Source organism: Pan troglodytes, chromosome 2, assembly GCF_028858775.2.
Source record: "Pan troglodytes isolate AG18354 chromosome 2, NHGRI_mPanTro3-v2.0_pri, whole genome shotgun sequence".
Classification (NCBI taxonomy): Eukaryota; Metazoa; Chordata; class Mammalia; order Primates; family Hominidae; genus Pan; species Pan troglodytes.
Window position 1 is genome coordinate 46372338 of NC_086015.1, and position 15561 is coordinate 46387898.

Here is a 15561-nt window from a genome sequence, read left to right on the forward strand (position 1 = left end):
GTAGAGATGGGGTTTTGCCATGTTGGCGAGGCTGGTCTCAAACTCCTGGCCTCAAGTGATCTGCCCACCTTGGCTTCCCAAATTGCTGGGATTATAGCCGTGAGCCACCAGTGGCACCCGGTCAGTACTGTTATTAGAAACTAAGATTTGGGGACTTGGTATACTGAGGTGTTATTGCTTCTAGGGCCTTTCAGTTGACAGAGAAAAAATAAAAATATATGTATTATATATAATATATATAATTATGAGTTTATATTTACTCCAATTCAAATGTAACATTTCAGGTTTTCATTAAATCTATTGTATTTTGTATATAAATCGCTTTTTTCTCACTCTAAAAATCTTTTGATTCTTAATACTATTAGAATATATTTACTTATCTTCTTTATTCTCTAATATACATAGAATAGTTTCAGGAATTTACTTCTTTGCTTTAATCTTACAATATACTTAAAAATTTTCCAAAGTTAAAAACCACTATTACCAGTACTAATACAATTACAAAGTAACCTTAAATATTTGTGTGCAGTTTTTTTTTACTCTTGGAATATTTTTCACAGAGGACTAGAACCAGAGAACTGTATCAGAGATGTCTGAATTTTTTTCTTTTCTCGGCATATCTGTGTTACTAATTTGGTACGCAATTAGGTTCCTTTAGCCAAGCCTGATATGTTTTCAATTTTCAAGTTTGTCTTTTCTTTCTTTTTGATTTAATTTATTTTGTGAATATGTAAAATTTGAATGCAAAGTCAAAATTATGTGAAAAGCCGTATTCAGAGAAGTCTCATTTCCACTCGTATCCCCTCCTTCACTTTTCCCATTCCACCTCCCATGAGCAACAATTTTTATTAGTTTCTAGTTTATCTTTCCAGTGTTTCTTTTTGTAAAACTAAGCAAATGAATATGTGTATGTAACATATGTGTGTATATGTTCTTATTTCTCCACCTTTCTTTTACATATGGTAACATACTATATACACTGTCCTGCAGCTTGATTTTTTCCATCTAACAACATGTATTGTAGTCACTCCATAGGAACACATGGAGGTCTTCCTCATTCTTTTTCACATCTTCATAGCAAACCAAGGGTGCAGATACAGTGGTGTCTTCTATGGCTCCCAGTGTTTACTTCTGAGAAGGGACTGAGAGACAGGGAGGGTAGGAAGGACAGAAGAGAGGTGAAAGACTTCTATACTTCTATATTGTATTCTATATAATTATTATTTAATGTTTTCTAATAAAAAATTAAGGTATTCCTCTTTTAAAGAAATAGACTTAGCCTGGGCAACATGGTGAAACTCCATCTCTTAAAATTTTTTTTTTTTTTTAGCTGGGTGTGGTGGTGCACACCTGTTGTTCCAGCTATTTGTCAGCCTGAGTTGGGAGGGTGGATTGAGCCCAGGAGGTTGAAGCTGTAGTGAGCTGTGATCACGCCACTGCACTCCAGCCTGGTTAACTGAGTGAGACACTGTCTCTAAATAAATAAATAAATAATAGACTTTATCTTTTTAGAGCAGGGTTTAGGTTCACAGCAAAATTGAGGAGAAGGTACAGAGATTTCTCATATACCCTTTGCCCCACAAATACACGACCTCTCCCACTATCAACCTCCCACACCAGAGTGGTGCAGTTATTACAAATGATGAACCTATATTGACACACCATTATCACCCAAGGTCCATAGTTTCTATTAGGGTTCCCTTTTGTTGTATTCCTTTTTTAATTAAAAGAATTTTAACTAATGAGGATCTTGGTGAGGTGTACATTAGGAACATGTCACAAGAGCCAGTTGGCACGCCCTCCCAGTGGCCAAATTTGAAACAGTTTGACAATGACTACAATTTATTATAAAACACTGAATAAACAGAGAACCATAAGAGAGGGGAAAAAAGAAAAAATATTAATTGCTGCCCTTGAAGATAATGAATATACCAAGTCCTTATTCTGAAAATTATAATTAAAAAACAAAAAAGACATCCATCCTGCTTATTTGTGTGTAGGAACATTAGTTCATCCTCAGTTAATTAGGGGAAGCTCTTCTTTACAGAAAAATGCCAGTTCATAAACAGAAGAAACAATAGATTTAGAAAGGCACCATCTGACAATCCCCAGTGTAATAACCAATTCGGGCAATTCATGGAGGTTATCTTAGTTCACTGAACTGCTATAACAAGGTACCATAGACTGGGTGCTTATAAACAACAGAAATGTATTATATTTTTCTCAGTTCTGGAGGCTGGGAAGCCCAAGATCAAGGCACTAGCTGATTTGGGGTCTCATGACGGCTTGCTTTCTGTTTCATAGATGGAACCTTCTAGCTGTGTCCTCACATGTTGGAAGGGGCAAGTCAGCTCTCTGGGGCCTCTTTTATAAGGGCACTAATCCCATTCACAAGGGCTCCACCCTCACGACCTAATCATCTCCCAAAGGCCCCACCTCCTAATACCATTACATTGGGAATTAGGTTTCAATTTATGAATTTTGGGGGGACATAAGTATTCAGGCCATAGCAGATAATGAAAGGCTGTTGGAGAATACATATCTACACTGCCAAAGTATCACCCCATAGATTACAAAGGGGAAATGTGCCTTTATAATGGAGAAATCTGGTAGTCAACTAAGTGATTCAAGGTAGCATCCTTTACCATGGGACAACTTAACACTACGTATCTCCTGAAAGATGCAACATGAAGGAAACAGCATTACCCAGGATGCCAAAATTATTTAACTGAGATCCAGTCAAGCTTTTGGACAAAATTTGAATCTAAAAGAAACCCAGGGAGGTAGAAGAACAAGTCAAGTGAACTGTGAAGAAGCAATTAAATTAATCTAGAATGTGAGACATTCTATAAAACAGCTGGCATGGTCTCTTTAAAAATAAATTCCATGGGAAAAAAAAGTAGATTATTCTACGATAAAATAAATAGACATAACCATTGTAATACATGAAACTTGATTAAACTTCACTTATTTATTTTAAACAGCCATAAAATACATTTTTGGGGAACAGTTGGGGAAATTTAAATTTGGGTCTAATGTTGGGTGATATTAGGGATTAATGTTAATTATCTTAGGAGTCACAAAGACTTGTGTTTATGTAGCAAAATATCCTTATTCTAAGGAGATGCATGCTGAAATAATTAAGGGTGAAGTATCGTGATATCTGCAATCTATTTTCAGCAAAAATAAAATATATACACACAGAGATAAATCAAATACAGACAGTGTTAACAATTATTCAATCTAGTTGGTGGGTATAGGAGTGTTCACAGTATTATTCTTTCAACTTTGCTGTGTATTTGAAATTTCCTTATAATAAAATGTTGGAAAATGCAGTTGTAAAAATCAAGCATCAATCCCACATTCTCTGTTGAAACTTTATTTCAGAGGAACCAGATAGCCCAAGTTGCTGAAGGAAAGCTCTATGTCACAGAAGAATTGAGGTAACAGATGTAGAAGGAAGGGCGGACAGAAAAAACATCATTTCACCAGCACTATGAAAATGGTTGATTCAAGCAAGAAGTATTTATTATTATAATCATCAGATGAATGGTTGATGGGACTAAGCATTCGTATGGTGCCATAGGAACATTACACGGATCATCTCTAGTGAAGGACTCAGACCATCATCACACTTTCCCAACAGTGAAATTTAGGCTCAGTCAGGAAGGTATAGGAAAACAGCTCCACTGTGATGCGGTGACCTGGCATGACCCACACAGGCAAAGGCTTGAGCCACAGCTAATCTGAGTCTTGGTAGAACACCTTGTGACCCTCCCAGAACACGAGACGGTAAGAGGCAAGAAAAGAGCGGTTGTGGGGCCATCTCCCACCTACCTCCCTATCTCCCCTGGGAGGCAGTCATGGGAGAGCTTCTCATGGCCTCCCCGGCACTGCTGAGGTATGGGGCTTTCTGCTCCACCCCTGTTGCTCCCTGCCTCAGAACATTGCTGCAGAATATAACTCTACTTAGCTACAGTCTACATTTGGCTCCTCAGCAATGGGGTATCCTACAACCTGCATTGCAATTATCTGGCCCCTTTTGTTTCAGTGTCATCTTTTCTTTTCCTTTTTCTTTTCTTTTATTTTTTTTTCAGGCGGAGTCTTGCTCTTGTCGCCCAGGCTGGAGTGCAGTGGCACGATCTTGGCTCACTGCAACCTCTGCCTTCTGGGTTCAAGTGATTCTCCTGCTTCAGCCTCCCAAGTGGCTGGGATTACAGGCACTCGCCACCACGCCCAGCTAATTTTTTTGTATTTTTAGTAGAGACGGGGTTTCACCATGTTAGCCAGGCTGGTCTCAAACTCCTGACCTCAGGTGATCCTCCCGCCTCGGTCTCCCAAAGTGCTGGGATTACAGGCATGAGCCACTGTGCTTGCCTCTTTTTCTTTTTTGAGAGAGGGTCTTGCTATGTTGGCCAGGCTGGTCTCGAACTCCTGGCTTCAAGTGGACCTCCCACCTTGACCTCCCAAAATGCTAGGATTACAAGCATGAGCCACCACGCCCAGCCTCAGTGTCATCTTTTTGGCGTGTGAGACAAGAACCATGGGTAACTGGTACATTTAGCATACTTCCTTTCACTGTCTTAGTAGGTAATAAGCTGCCTAAGTCTAAAAGTGGCCTACTGTGACTTTACTGATATAACCAGTCAGGTTTTAGCCTTGGTCTTGCCTTGTCTTGTATGTGAGAGCTGGACAAAAGGGTCATCTGGGCATTATGGCTCCCCAAAGTGCTGTGCTATGAAGCATGCAGCATACTCTAGCCAAACTATGTTCATCTTCAACATGTCAGTGTCGTACAAACGGGGACTGTGCTAAACTAAAAGAGATTTAAGGACATAATCAGATGCAATGTCAGGTCCTTGATTTGAAACTGGTTTGGATAAACCAGCTATAAAGGGTATTTTATGGTAATTTGGGGAAATTTGAATATGGTTTGAGTATTAATAAAAATTTATCTAAATATAAGATTGGAACCAAGTGGCTTACAAAAGTGCATAGTATGATTTTATTTTGGCTTACAAATGTGTATAGAAAAATATCTTAAAGGGTGTATCAGTCACCAATTGCCACAAAATGCTGTGTAACAAAATAAATTTCAGTGGCATGCAATAATAAGAGTTTATTTCACGCTCTCTCATCTGTAGGTTCTCTGTAGTTATCTAGGCTGGCCTTGACTGGGCTGAAGCTTGAACCTAGATCTACTCCATGTGCATCTCATCCTCCTTGGACCAACTCCTACCTGAGGCACATCCTTTTCTTGGTGAGAGGCTAGAGTGCAAATTGGCAAGGTCAACCATGTGAGAACACATCGAGCCTCTAATTGTACCCTGTTTGCTAACATCCCATTGGCCAAAGCAAGTCACGTAGCCAGGTGCAAAATCAAGGGGCAGAGTGATTTAGTCCACCCACCACAAGGCCACGACACGGTGTGGATATATACTACTACTACAGGGGAATGGAGAACTGGTACCAATATTTTAATCTACCACAAAGGGTATGCTCTAGACAAAAGTTACAACAGTAACAGTTAAGTAGTAGAAATACGATGTTTACATTTTTTAAATTTTTACTTATTGGCATTTTTCTAATTTTCTGTAATAAACATATACTGTATATTGAAATAATGACAATTTTAGTTTAAAACTTAAACAAGTAAAACAGCTACTTAGAAGTTCCACCTTATCACTCCAAGCCCTCTACCTCCAATTTCATATCAACTGGGAAGATTTTACTCTATTGAATTAAACGTACCTATTTCTGGAGAGGCTGCTCTGTTCCAGGCACTGGGGTTAGGGAGTGGGGGATTGTGGAAGGCTAGGGGAAGGAGACTTCTCTCTCCCCAAGCCACTAGATAAAAGGCCATGTTTGTCCACACTGGGAGGCTGATGGGAAGGAAGGATGCCAGACCAGTTGGCCTGTCCCTGGGGCTTGTCTCAGGACCTCCAGGAAGTGCTTCTGAACTACAGGCCCTCGTGTGTGTCTCCCATTTGTCGAAACTTTGACCTGATCTTTTCAGAATCCGCCTTGTGAGGCCCCAGCCTTGGAAGCCACTGCCCGTTGCCAGAACACGGGGAGTAGAGCAGTGAGCACTGAGTGGGCCTGAGGCTGCCTTTCTTCCCTGGCACACGTCCTGAGGAGGGGAGGTTGTGGCGGCACCAGGCAGAAGCTATGCCACTGCTGCGCTTGGTCTCCCTCCCCAGAAGCCCTCACTCTGGATTTGCTCAGGCTGTTCCCACTGCCTGGGATCCTGCTTCCCCTTCCTCTCTTCCTCCTTACATCTTGACTCCAGTGTCACCCTCCAGGCAGGAGAGTCTTAATCCTCCTCACACCAAACGATCCCCTCCTTTCTCTGTCTCTTCTCCATCTCCAGCCTTGGTTTTCAGCGGGCTTTGTTCACACTTCCATCCCAGCAGCCATGGCTTGGGCTGGGGCTCACAGCCCTCACACTCAAATGCTGTTTACTCATTTCATTAGACAAACATGCCGAGTACCTACTATGTGCCAGCCCCTGCTTTAAGGCCCTGGGTATGCAACTGCAAACACAACATTCCAGTGGGAGAGACAGAAAACACAAAGAAGTGATTGGGAAATAATTAACCCATGAACAACCCACACTGGTGTCTGTGTCTGTCTCCCCATGAGACCTAGACCCCACCTCTGATCTCGTTTCTAGTTTCTGGTGCAGGGCTGTGCTTATAGCTTGTGCTTAATCACCATTTGCCGAGTGATCAAGTGAATAGACAGCAATCAGTTGTGGATGGCTTGTGTGGATATGATGGCCTGGTGGCCTTAGACCAGTGCCATGGGGATCAGCTCCTTCTAGCTAGCCATTCACTCTCAGAAATAGTCAATGCTTCCCTAAGCCCAGGGCTGAAGCACCGGTTGCCTCGATGACCCAATAAAGCACCCCACACACATACCCTAGAAGACAGCTGCCTGCCCACTGACCCCCTACCAGGATCCCTACCCTTCTGACAAAATTGAGTGTGCCAAGGGCAACCTTGTCCCCAAGGACTATAACAACAACAAATATAAATCCCTGATATGACACTTGGGCCCCTCCAAGAAGCAAATGTTCAAGTCAACAAATGTTTATTAAGTACAGGCAGATGAAACTCATATAGCTCCCCATCAAGGAAGCATGGGGTGGGAGGAATAAGTGGACACAGACATGGAAAATCTCAATATAGTAAAGATGAAGTCATCAAGGACAGCTTCCAAGGCCTATCAAGACTGGGCTGGAGGACTGAGTTGGCTGGAGGGCATGAGAACGGGCCAGGCACAGGAGGGTCAAGGGTGCTCCCAGCAGAGGTGGCAATGGGAGCCATGGCAAAGGCTGGGATGCCTGTAGCTGAGGAAGAGGCAGCTAAGCTGTCCAGTGTTTCTAAAGAATAAGATGCGCAAAGGAAGCCCTGCTTTCCCAAGGCAGAATATGAGGGGCTTTCTTGAATGATTGCCAAGATGTGTGACCTATTCTGTCCTTGGCTCTGCTGGGTACAGTGCTCGGGACAGGGTGAGCTAAAATGCTATCTTTCTTTAATTTAAACATTTAAAAAATATTCATTACAAAAGAAATACATGTTTATTATGTAATATTTGGAACACACAACAGAGCATAAGGAAAAAAATAAAAGTCACCTACAGTCTTCTGCAAGAGTTAACAGTGGCTGATATTTCTTGCTGAGAGTGGAGCACCCAGCATTTCACAGGTCTCACAAGAATCCTAAGAGGCAGGTACTCTTAGCTGCATTTGCTAGATGGGGAAACGGAGGCATGGGAAAGATAAGCAATTTGCACAGGACCACTCATTAGCAAACGAGAGCCCACATTCCAACACAGGCAGCCTGAGTTCCAGAACCCTCTTTCTTAACCATTAGGACCATTTTGGTTTACAGCTGCAGTTCCAAACTAGTTGCTGCGGAGCCCCAGGGCTCTGCAGTAAACTTATGGGGTATTTCAAATAGTTAATGGAAATATAGTAATAGCTATCGGCCACAGATTAACTACTACTATTAAGTTGTTTGGATCCAACTACTTAACAAATAAAACTGTTGGGTTTTTATTTGGTGGGGCGAGGATGTCGAGGGGTGTCTAGGGGCTTTGTAAAGAATTGCTGAGATACTAAAGTTTCCATGGGCTGAGAACGTTTTAGAACATCCAGCTCATAGTATTCTATGCAGGTGTATACCACCTTCTTTTTCACTTACAAAATGAACTCATAACATATATGGAATTTTATAACCTGCTTTTTTTCCCTTTCAAAATCTGAGAATACTTATGCATGTATTTAAGTGATTTCTTTTTATTTAGCTAATATTCCATTGTTGGATAGATTTTTTTTTCAAATTTCTATCAATAATACTATGTGAACATTTTTGTAAATAAGGGCACCATATTGCTCAGCCAAAAGGTGTGCATATGTTTAAGACTTTCAATATGTGCCCAGATTGCTTTCTAGAAAGGTCTTCTCTAACTGCATTCTAACCAAGTGCAGCAAAATGGCAGTTCACCCATAGTATATTCACCCATCTGTATATTATCATTTAAAAAAATACTTGCCATTTAGTAGATTAAAAATGTGTTCTCGTTATTGTTTTAATATATTCCCTCAGCTGCTAATGAGTTTGGCAATTTTTTTATTTGTTTATTGGCCACTTGTGGTTCTATTGTGAATTGCCTATTCACATTCTTTACTCGTTTTTCACTTGGAATGTTCATCTATTTCTTATTGATTTGCAAGCCTCCATCCAATTTTAATGAAAAGCTTAAATCCCCAGCACAGCTGTGAGAAACGCTGATGGCTGCAGTTCTCTGCAGATCTAATTGTTTTAATAAGTTCCACAAAGACTCAAAGCCTAATGAAGGTATAGATCTGATCTGTGGAGCTTAGAAAAGCTATGTAATTAGAAGTTTCCTTTCTCAGTCAAAAGCCAACTATATTTATCAGTTTAACTTCCTACTTTTTTCCTATTTTGAAAAATACATTTAAATATATCCTACTGGTCTTGGCGGTATGGTAGGGAGGACATCAGAACCATGTCTGGTTGTTATGTAACTCTCCAATTAATTTAGGGTCTTATTTTCTCTTTTGGTTTCATATTTTGTCTTTAAAGTGAAGGCTTCAGATCTCTTTGGTTCATTTCTGCCTTAGCTGTCTCTGGAACCTGAAGTGAGGCTGTCACCTAGCAACCAGGGCTCTGCTTATAGAAACAGAAGCCTTGGCCCTGGCCAAGAGAGGAAAATCACCAGTTGGAATAAAAAGTTTTATGTTTGAACTAGAGAGCAGCCAAAGGCGCAGCGCCTAGCAGGATGCAATCGCCAAGCTGTCCTCCCAGAGGAACCCCAGTCTCTCGGAGGGCCAGACACAGAGTTGGGGAGGGCTGATGGCTTCAGCATCAAACTTTGGGAGTTTTGCTCCCCATCCGGAGGGGCAATGGCAAGTGGAATGCTTTCGACTTGGATCCAGAAAAGAGGTTTTAACTCCCCTACCCCACAACCCCTGCATGATCTGATCTCTTGGGACCCTGGTCAGTTCTGGGGGGCCACAAGGCTTGAGGCTTCATGCAAGCATTTGGGGATGCAGGCTGCTCCCTGCGAGTTCAGTTTTATCACCTGGGTCTGAGCAGGAATGTGTACTGGGCGTGGTGGTGCATACCTGTAATCCCAGCTACTCGAGAGATAGAGGTAGGAGGACTGCTTGAGCTCAGGAATTCAAATCCAGCCTGGGTAACACAGGAAGACCCCATCTCAAACAAAACAAAACAAAGACTCCAGGGGCTCCCACGCTGTGAAGCTGGGGGATAATATTAACACTTCCAGGATGTTCTGCATCCATCATCAGATGTAAGGAAAAGCTGGAGTCACTAGAGTTCTGGAGTCACTAAGATTCTGAGTAGAGGAAGGGACTCTAGCTGGCTTGCTGGACTTCAGTATACTGCAATCCCACTGGCAACACTGCCCCTATTTAGTAGTTACAGCATTTTCCCTTGAAACCCCACCCCCTTCCCACACAGACACCCCCCCACACACCATGGACTCCCACCTCCTTATTTTTCCTTCTCTTTCTCCAGGACATGCCCTGGCCAAGGGAATATTACTGAGCCTGATCAGAACACAGGACTTAAATATTCTTCTGTGGTTTGGCTTGCTCTTCTGCCCTCTGTTATGAAAATAAAAGTCCCAGGTAGCCCCTGGTCCAGGGAGAACAAAGAGATAGGTATTACAGACCTAAACTCAGCTGTGGCCTGAAGTAGAGTCATGCCAGCCAATCTCTAGGCCAATGAAAAAGAAAAATGAAATGTTTGTTGTTGTGAACCACTAAGATTTGGGGACTATTTGTTAGGCGGCTTTATTGCAGCAATACCTAACTAATACACTGCTCATTACTCACTACCACTATTTCCTTCTACATGTCCCGATACTTGTATCTTCTGAGGCCCACTTGGTCAGCTTTTCTTTCAAATCTTCAGGCTTTACTACATTCTTCTAATAAATTCCTCTCTTTGCTAAAGTTAGTGGGAATGGATTTCTGTTGCTTGCAACTCAGAATGCTGACTGGTAGAGTTCGTCTACTAAATCTCCTCTCCAGAATTGACTATGCCTCCATCTGAATTCAGAACCTTCCTCATACGATCTGAATGGTCATTTCCAGCCTTTTCCCCATCTCCTTTTGTCTTCAGGGAGCCTCGGCTGCATCCAACCGAAACAACCTGTGTCCTGAACAGGTTTCCCTGTTTCCTCCCTGGAGGACTTTGCACACATTTGGTCTGGTGGCAGCATTCTCTCTATCTTCAACTGCTGAGTCCTGTGAATCTTCTAAACATCACCTCTTCGAGGAAGTCCTTCCTGATTCTCCCCTGGAACTCCCACCTCCCCTCTGTAATACTGGATGCACTTGCCCTAGTTGTCCTAGTCTGGATGGTGCCTATCTTTCTCTAAAGAGCTGCTGCGGTTTATTGCCTTACTAGAGGAGAATTTATGGAGACCAGCACTCAGGGAAGCAAAGAAATCCAAAATCTTTTTCAATGTCACTCATCCCCATTAATCACTTTCCAGTGGGATTTCCTGACACTTGAAATCAAGGGTCCTGTGTTGTCTACTTTTGTATTCATATGCCAAGCTCAGGGCCTGGAACAAGGGTGTACTCTAAAGGGTTATTTGAATGCAGGAATGAACAAATGCCCATCTTTTCTAGAATCTGAGTACATAATAGAAATATATTCCTGGCCAATCACGTGGTTCCTTTGATCTGGATGAAACATAGCCATGATTTTTTCACCTTGTCCAAGGATGAAGTTGGGTCTTGGACAACTGCCAAGACCTGGGTGTCAACCACAGACCAAATATTATTGAGAAACATCGAAATGAAGCACCCAACACTTAAAATTCACACAGTTCTTAATGTTACAGTTGATGGGACCACAATGGCCTATGCTTGCAGGCTCAATACATATAATCCATGAAACTGAGGTTTGGTGTAGGGAAGCAGGAATCTGAAACCCATGCAGACAATAAAGGGAAGGATGGGAACTGAACTCCAGACCTCCAAATTGTCAGTTCTCTATTCCTTACAAGGAGTAAAAGATTCCATGGCAAAACAGACTAGAAAGCCTCCAAGCTGGGTTTTTCCATTGGGTCTTCCTACACAGCCTGTTAATAGGGAGGGCATCACCGTTCCTGTGCCAACCTCCACAGTCACAAAGGCTGCTATTCTGTGGCCAGGAGGATTCTTAAAATAATAGCGCTGCCTGCCTCTGTGGGCTGGAGCCAGCTGTCTCAGCACAATTGGTTCCTGAACTACAATTTCCTACTTCTGGTGATAATTGGTGTCATAGTAACTGGTCAGCCACGTCCATTTCTGTCCTGGTAGCCAGGGCTTGGTCAGGCAGGGGAGAGACCCAGAGTGAAAAGAATCAGGTGAGCATCATGTGATGGGATAGGAAAGACTTTTGGAACCAGAAAGATTCGAATTCAAATCCTAACTCTGCCACTTGCTGGTTCTGTGGGCTCCATTTTCTCGTTTGTCAGGTGCGAGTGATCACTGCACCTGCCTCAAAGAGTTGATGTGAGATGAATACTGTGTCTGACATATAGCGATGGTTAGTGAATACTGTGTTACTGCATAAGATAAGAAAGAGGGCTGCCAGAGGCAGACCCTGAGACAAGGAGTTGATTTGGAGGTGATTCTGGGAAACACCAGTATGACAGTGGGGAAGTGAGTTACAGAAAGGAAGACAGTGGTACAGCGGGCTTTAATATGTAGGTTACCCTGAGAACAGTGAGAGTTCAGTCCCACTGGGCACCTTTAAGAGTCAGGGTGGAGCATGCCTCAGCATTGTCACCCCCAGCAAAGGTGAGGAAGTTGAGGTATTTATCCACCCCAACTCCCATCCACCATTGGTCATGGCTGCTGGGGAGTAGGGCTTAACTTTCCAGCACAACTTGCTCTTTGCAACAGCTTAATGGGCTTAAGAAGCCTGAGAAAGCCTGCTTTGGGCAGCAAGTTGCAGCTGCTGGCAATTGACATATGGGGTCCATGTGCATGGGAAAGGTCAGTGTGGGGCAACCACAGCATGTATTACAAGGTTCCAAAGCTCATCAGGAGAAACCAGGGCTGTCATACTATGTCCCAACTGGGCTAGAATTAGGATGCATGGCTGGGTGTGGTGGCTCATGCCTGTAATCCCAGCACTTTGGGAGGCTGAGGAGGGCAGATCCCTTGAGGTCAGGAGTTTGAGACCAGCCTGGCCAACATGGTGAGACCTTGTCTCCACAAAAACACACAAAAAAATTTTAGCAGGGCATAGTGGCGAGTGCTTGTAGTCCCAGCTACTCGGGAGGCTGAGGTAGGAGAATTGCTTGAACCCTGGAGGCAGAGGTTGCAGTGAGCTGAGATTGCACCACTGCACTCCAGCCTGAGCGACAACTCTGTCTCAAAATAAAAACAAAAAAAGAGTTAGGATGCAAAACCTAAAAGCTTGGAGCTGGTGCGGAGAGCCTGGGGAGGTGGAAACTGAGTCAGGAATGAGGTGAGGGTCCTGGACATTTATCATCAGCTGCCTTGGAAGCCCCAAACCCTATATTCCTGGGTGCCAGCCACATTTGTAGCAGATCAGCTTTCTCTCTATTGGGATGACCTAGGGCCACATGGGACTGTGTTGAGAGAATTTCTTACTCTTTCCAAAACACAAGGGTTACTATTTCACACACACACCCTTACCCAGCTCTTAGTACAAGCTGTTTAGCTTTAGCCATAGCATGGGCGTGGGGGAGGGTGTGCACGTGTGTGTGCACGTCCTTGGGGGAGAACCTTAAGAACGACCACTTTTCTCATTGCCGGCAATGACTACAGATTGGGCTAAGCTGAATAGCACACTAAGACATGCACAATCAGGAAGGGATGAAGAATGGAATTAAGAAGCCCTGTGCATCAGAAAGCGGCTGAATTCTGTGTGAATCCTCCCAAAGCACACCTTCCCTTAAAGGTCAGTAGATAGAAGCTTTTTGAGATGCCTTAAGCTGTTAAAGTCCAGTGTCAGAAATTCCCACTGGGTTTGAATTTGAATGGATTACTTGAGTTCCCTGAATGCTTTGCAGACAGAAATACAAATACATGTATATATTTGCCAATATGTATATATATATGGGTTAGGCTTTGTGACTTCTAAATGTAAGGATAATGAAATGAAAAAGTAAGACCAAAGTGCCTCATCATCCTCATGGAAAAAACACCCAGGAAAATAACTTTTAGAAACCGAGTTCCCAGTAGAGCGTTCCTCGAGGTTTATAAATTTACTGATAATAGTTATCATTATTATCACAATGATAATTCTCAGTATTGCTATTTTAGCAAGTACCATTGTTTAAGAACCTTCCATCTGCTCTTTATCTTGCTTTTCATATATCTTATTGCATTGAAAGCTCAGGAATTAAGGTGTGAGGAAACAAAGGCCCTGAAAGGTTGATCGATTAGCTGTGGGTTGCAGAGCAAATCAGTGGTAGAGCTGGGATTCAGCAACAGACTTTTCTGGTTCCAAAACCTGTCCTTTAAATTATTCAGTCCAAGTGCAGGGGGTGACATGGTTGAAATGGATTTCTTTTTAGTGGTAAAATGTTATTCTTGTAAGTACTTCTTGACCTCTTCATCTATTCTTCACTGTAGTCAGAATTTTCATCCCCCACAGCACAGTACTTTTCACTCAGCTTTGGGATTTAGTGATGGTTTCATGCCAACCAACTGTCGAGGCCACCGATATCCTGAGCCAGTATGAATTAATTTGAAGTTCCACTTACGACTTGGGAGATTTAATATCAAAATCAGGATTTCTAGCTGTTTTTGAAAAATTACAGAATCAACAACACTGATACGGCCCTCCCTTCAGCTCACCTCAGTCCCCACCTGTCCCCGCTGTATCCTCGCCACTGGTGCCAAGTGACAGGAGCCACAGAGCATCACACCTTGCATTGCGTATTTTCTTACAATAAATTAAGTTTTTCTAATTGCTCCTCAATTATTTTCTCTCCTTTGTGGCATTCATAGTACTTGACTTTTTTTTTAACTTTTTTGAGACAGGGTCTCACTCTGTTGCCCAGGCTGGAGTGCAGTGGCATGATCACAGCCCACTGAAGCCTCAACCCATCCTCCCACCTCAGCTCCCCTGAGTGGCTGGGACTAAAGGGGTGCACCACCATACCTAGCTAATTTTTTGTATTTTTAGTAGAGACCAGGTTTCACCATGTTGCCCAGTCTGGTCTTGAACTCCTGGGCTCAAGCAATTTGCCCACCTCAGCCTCCCAAAGTGCTGGGATTACAGGTGTGAGCCACTGTACCTGGCCTAGTATCTGACTTTTTGGTGCATAAAAATCAAGGATCCCCCCCTCCACAAGCAGTTCTTCAGCTATACCAAGAGCCATTCTGAGTTCTATCCTGTCTTCTCTCCTGTGCTCTTATCCTGCTGAATGGCACAAAGACACCAACTCAGCTTCAGACAGACTTTTGTAGAACTGTCAATCTAACAGTTGTTATTGTGACATCCAGCAACTTCCTCAGCCTCTCTAGCTTCTGCTTGCCTTATTTGGAAAACAAGCCCTGGTTACTTTACCTAAAGACAGTCAAAAGTCAAGCCAAATGGCTAAGTTTGCCCAATACACTGGGAGCCATCCTGCCAAATGAGCGAGCCCCCAAATTATCTGATTCTTTTAAGTATTCTGTTTTCATTAGCCAGCTTTCATCTTGTCTACATAATAGGATTTTATGAAATATGCAACTTGGGTCTGCCTTAGCACTCTGCTCTTCGACTGAAGACTGAAGTACCCAGAGAGAGGGAAGTTGAGGGAAGAGCCGGGGAGACAGGACTAGAGAGGCAGGCTGGGGGCTGAGGAGGCATAAGGAGAACACATTCATGAAAATATGCTCTGTAATATGAACAAGAAAGCATGAGGAATATGCTCATCAGAGTTCTCCTTATTAAAGAATATATTATGCTTCTCTTTAGCCCTTTGACTCCCCCTCTTTATCTTCAGGCTCCACCAGCAGCAGCAGAAAGCAGGAGCGGGGACATT

General features: G+C 42.9%; 1 protein-coding gene across 2 annotated transcripts in view; it reads right to left on the reverse strand.

Annotated features, from left to right (window-relative positions):
• Positions 1-410: 410 nt before the first annotated feature.
• Positions 411-15561, reverse strand: part of LYZL4 (lysozyme like 4) — a 49875-nt gene continuing 34724 nt past the window's right edge. For both annotated transcript variants that reach the window (XM_016940838.4, XM_054680597.2), the window contains exon 5: positions 411-1142. In XM_016940838.4, the coding sequence (XP_016796327.3) occupies positions 1073-1142 (70 nt within the window). In that variant the 3' untranslated portion in view covers positions 411-1072. The remainder of the gene's footprint in view (positions 1143-15561) is intronic.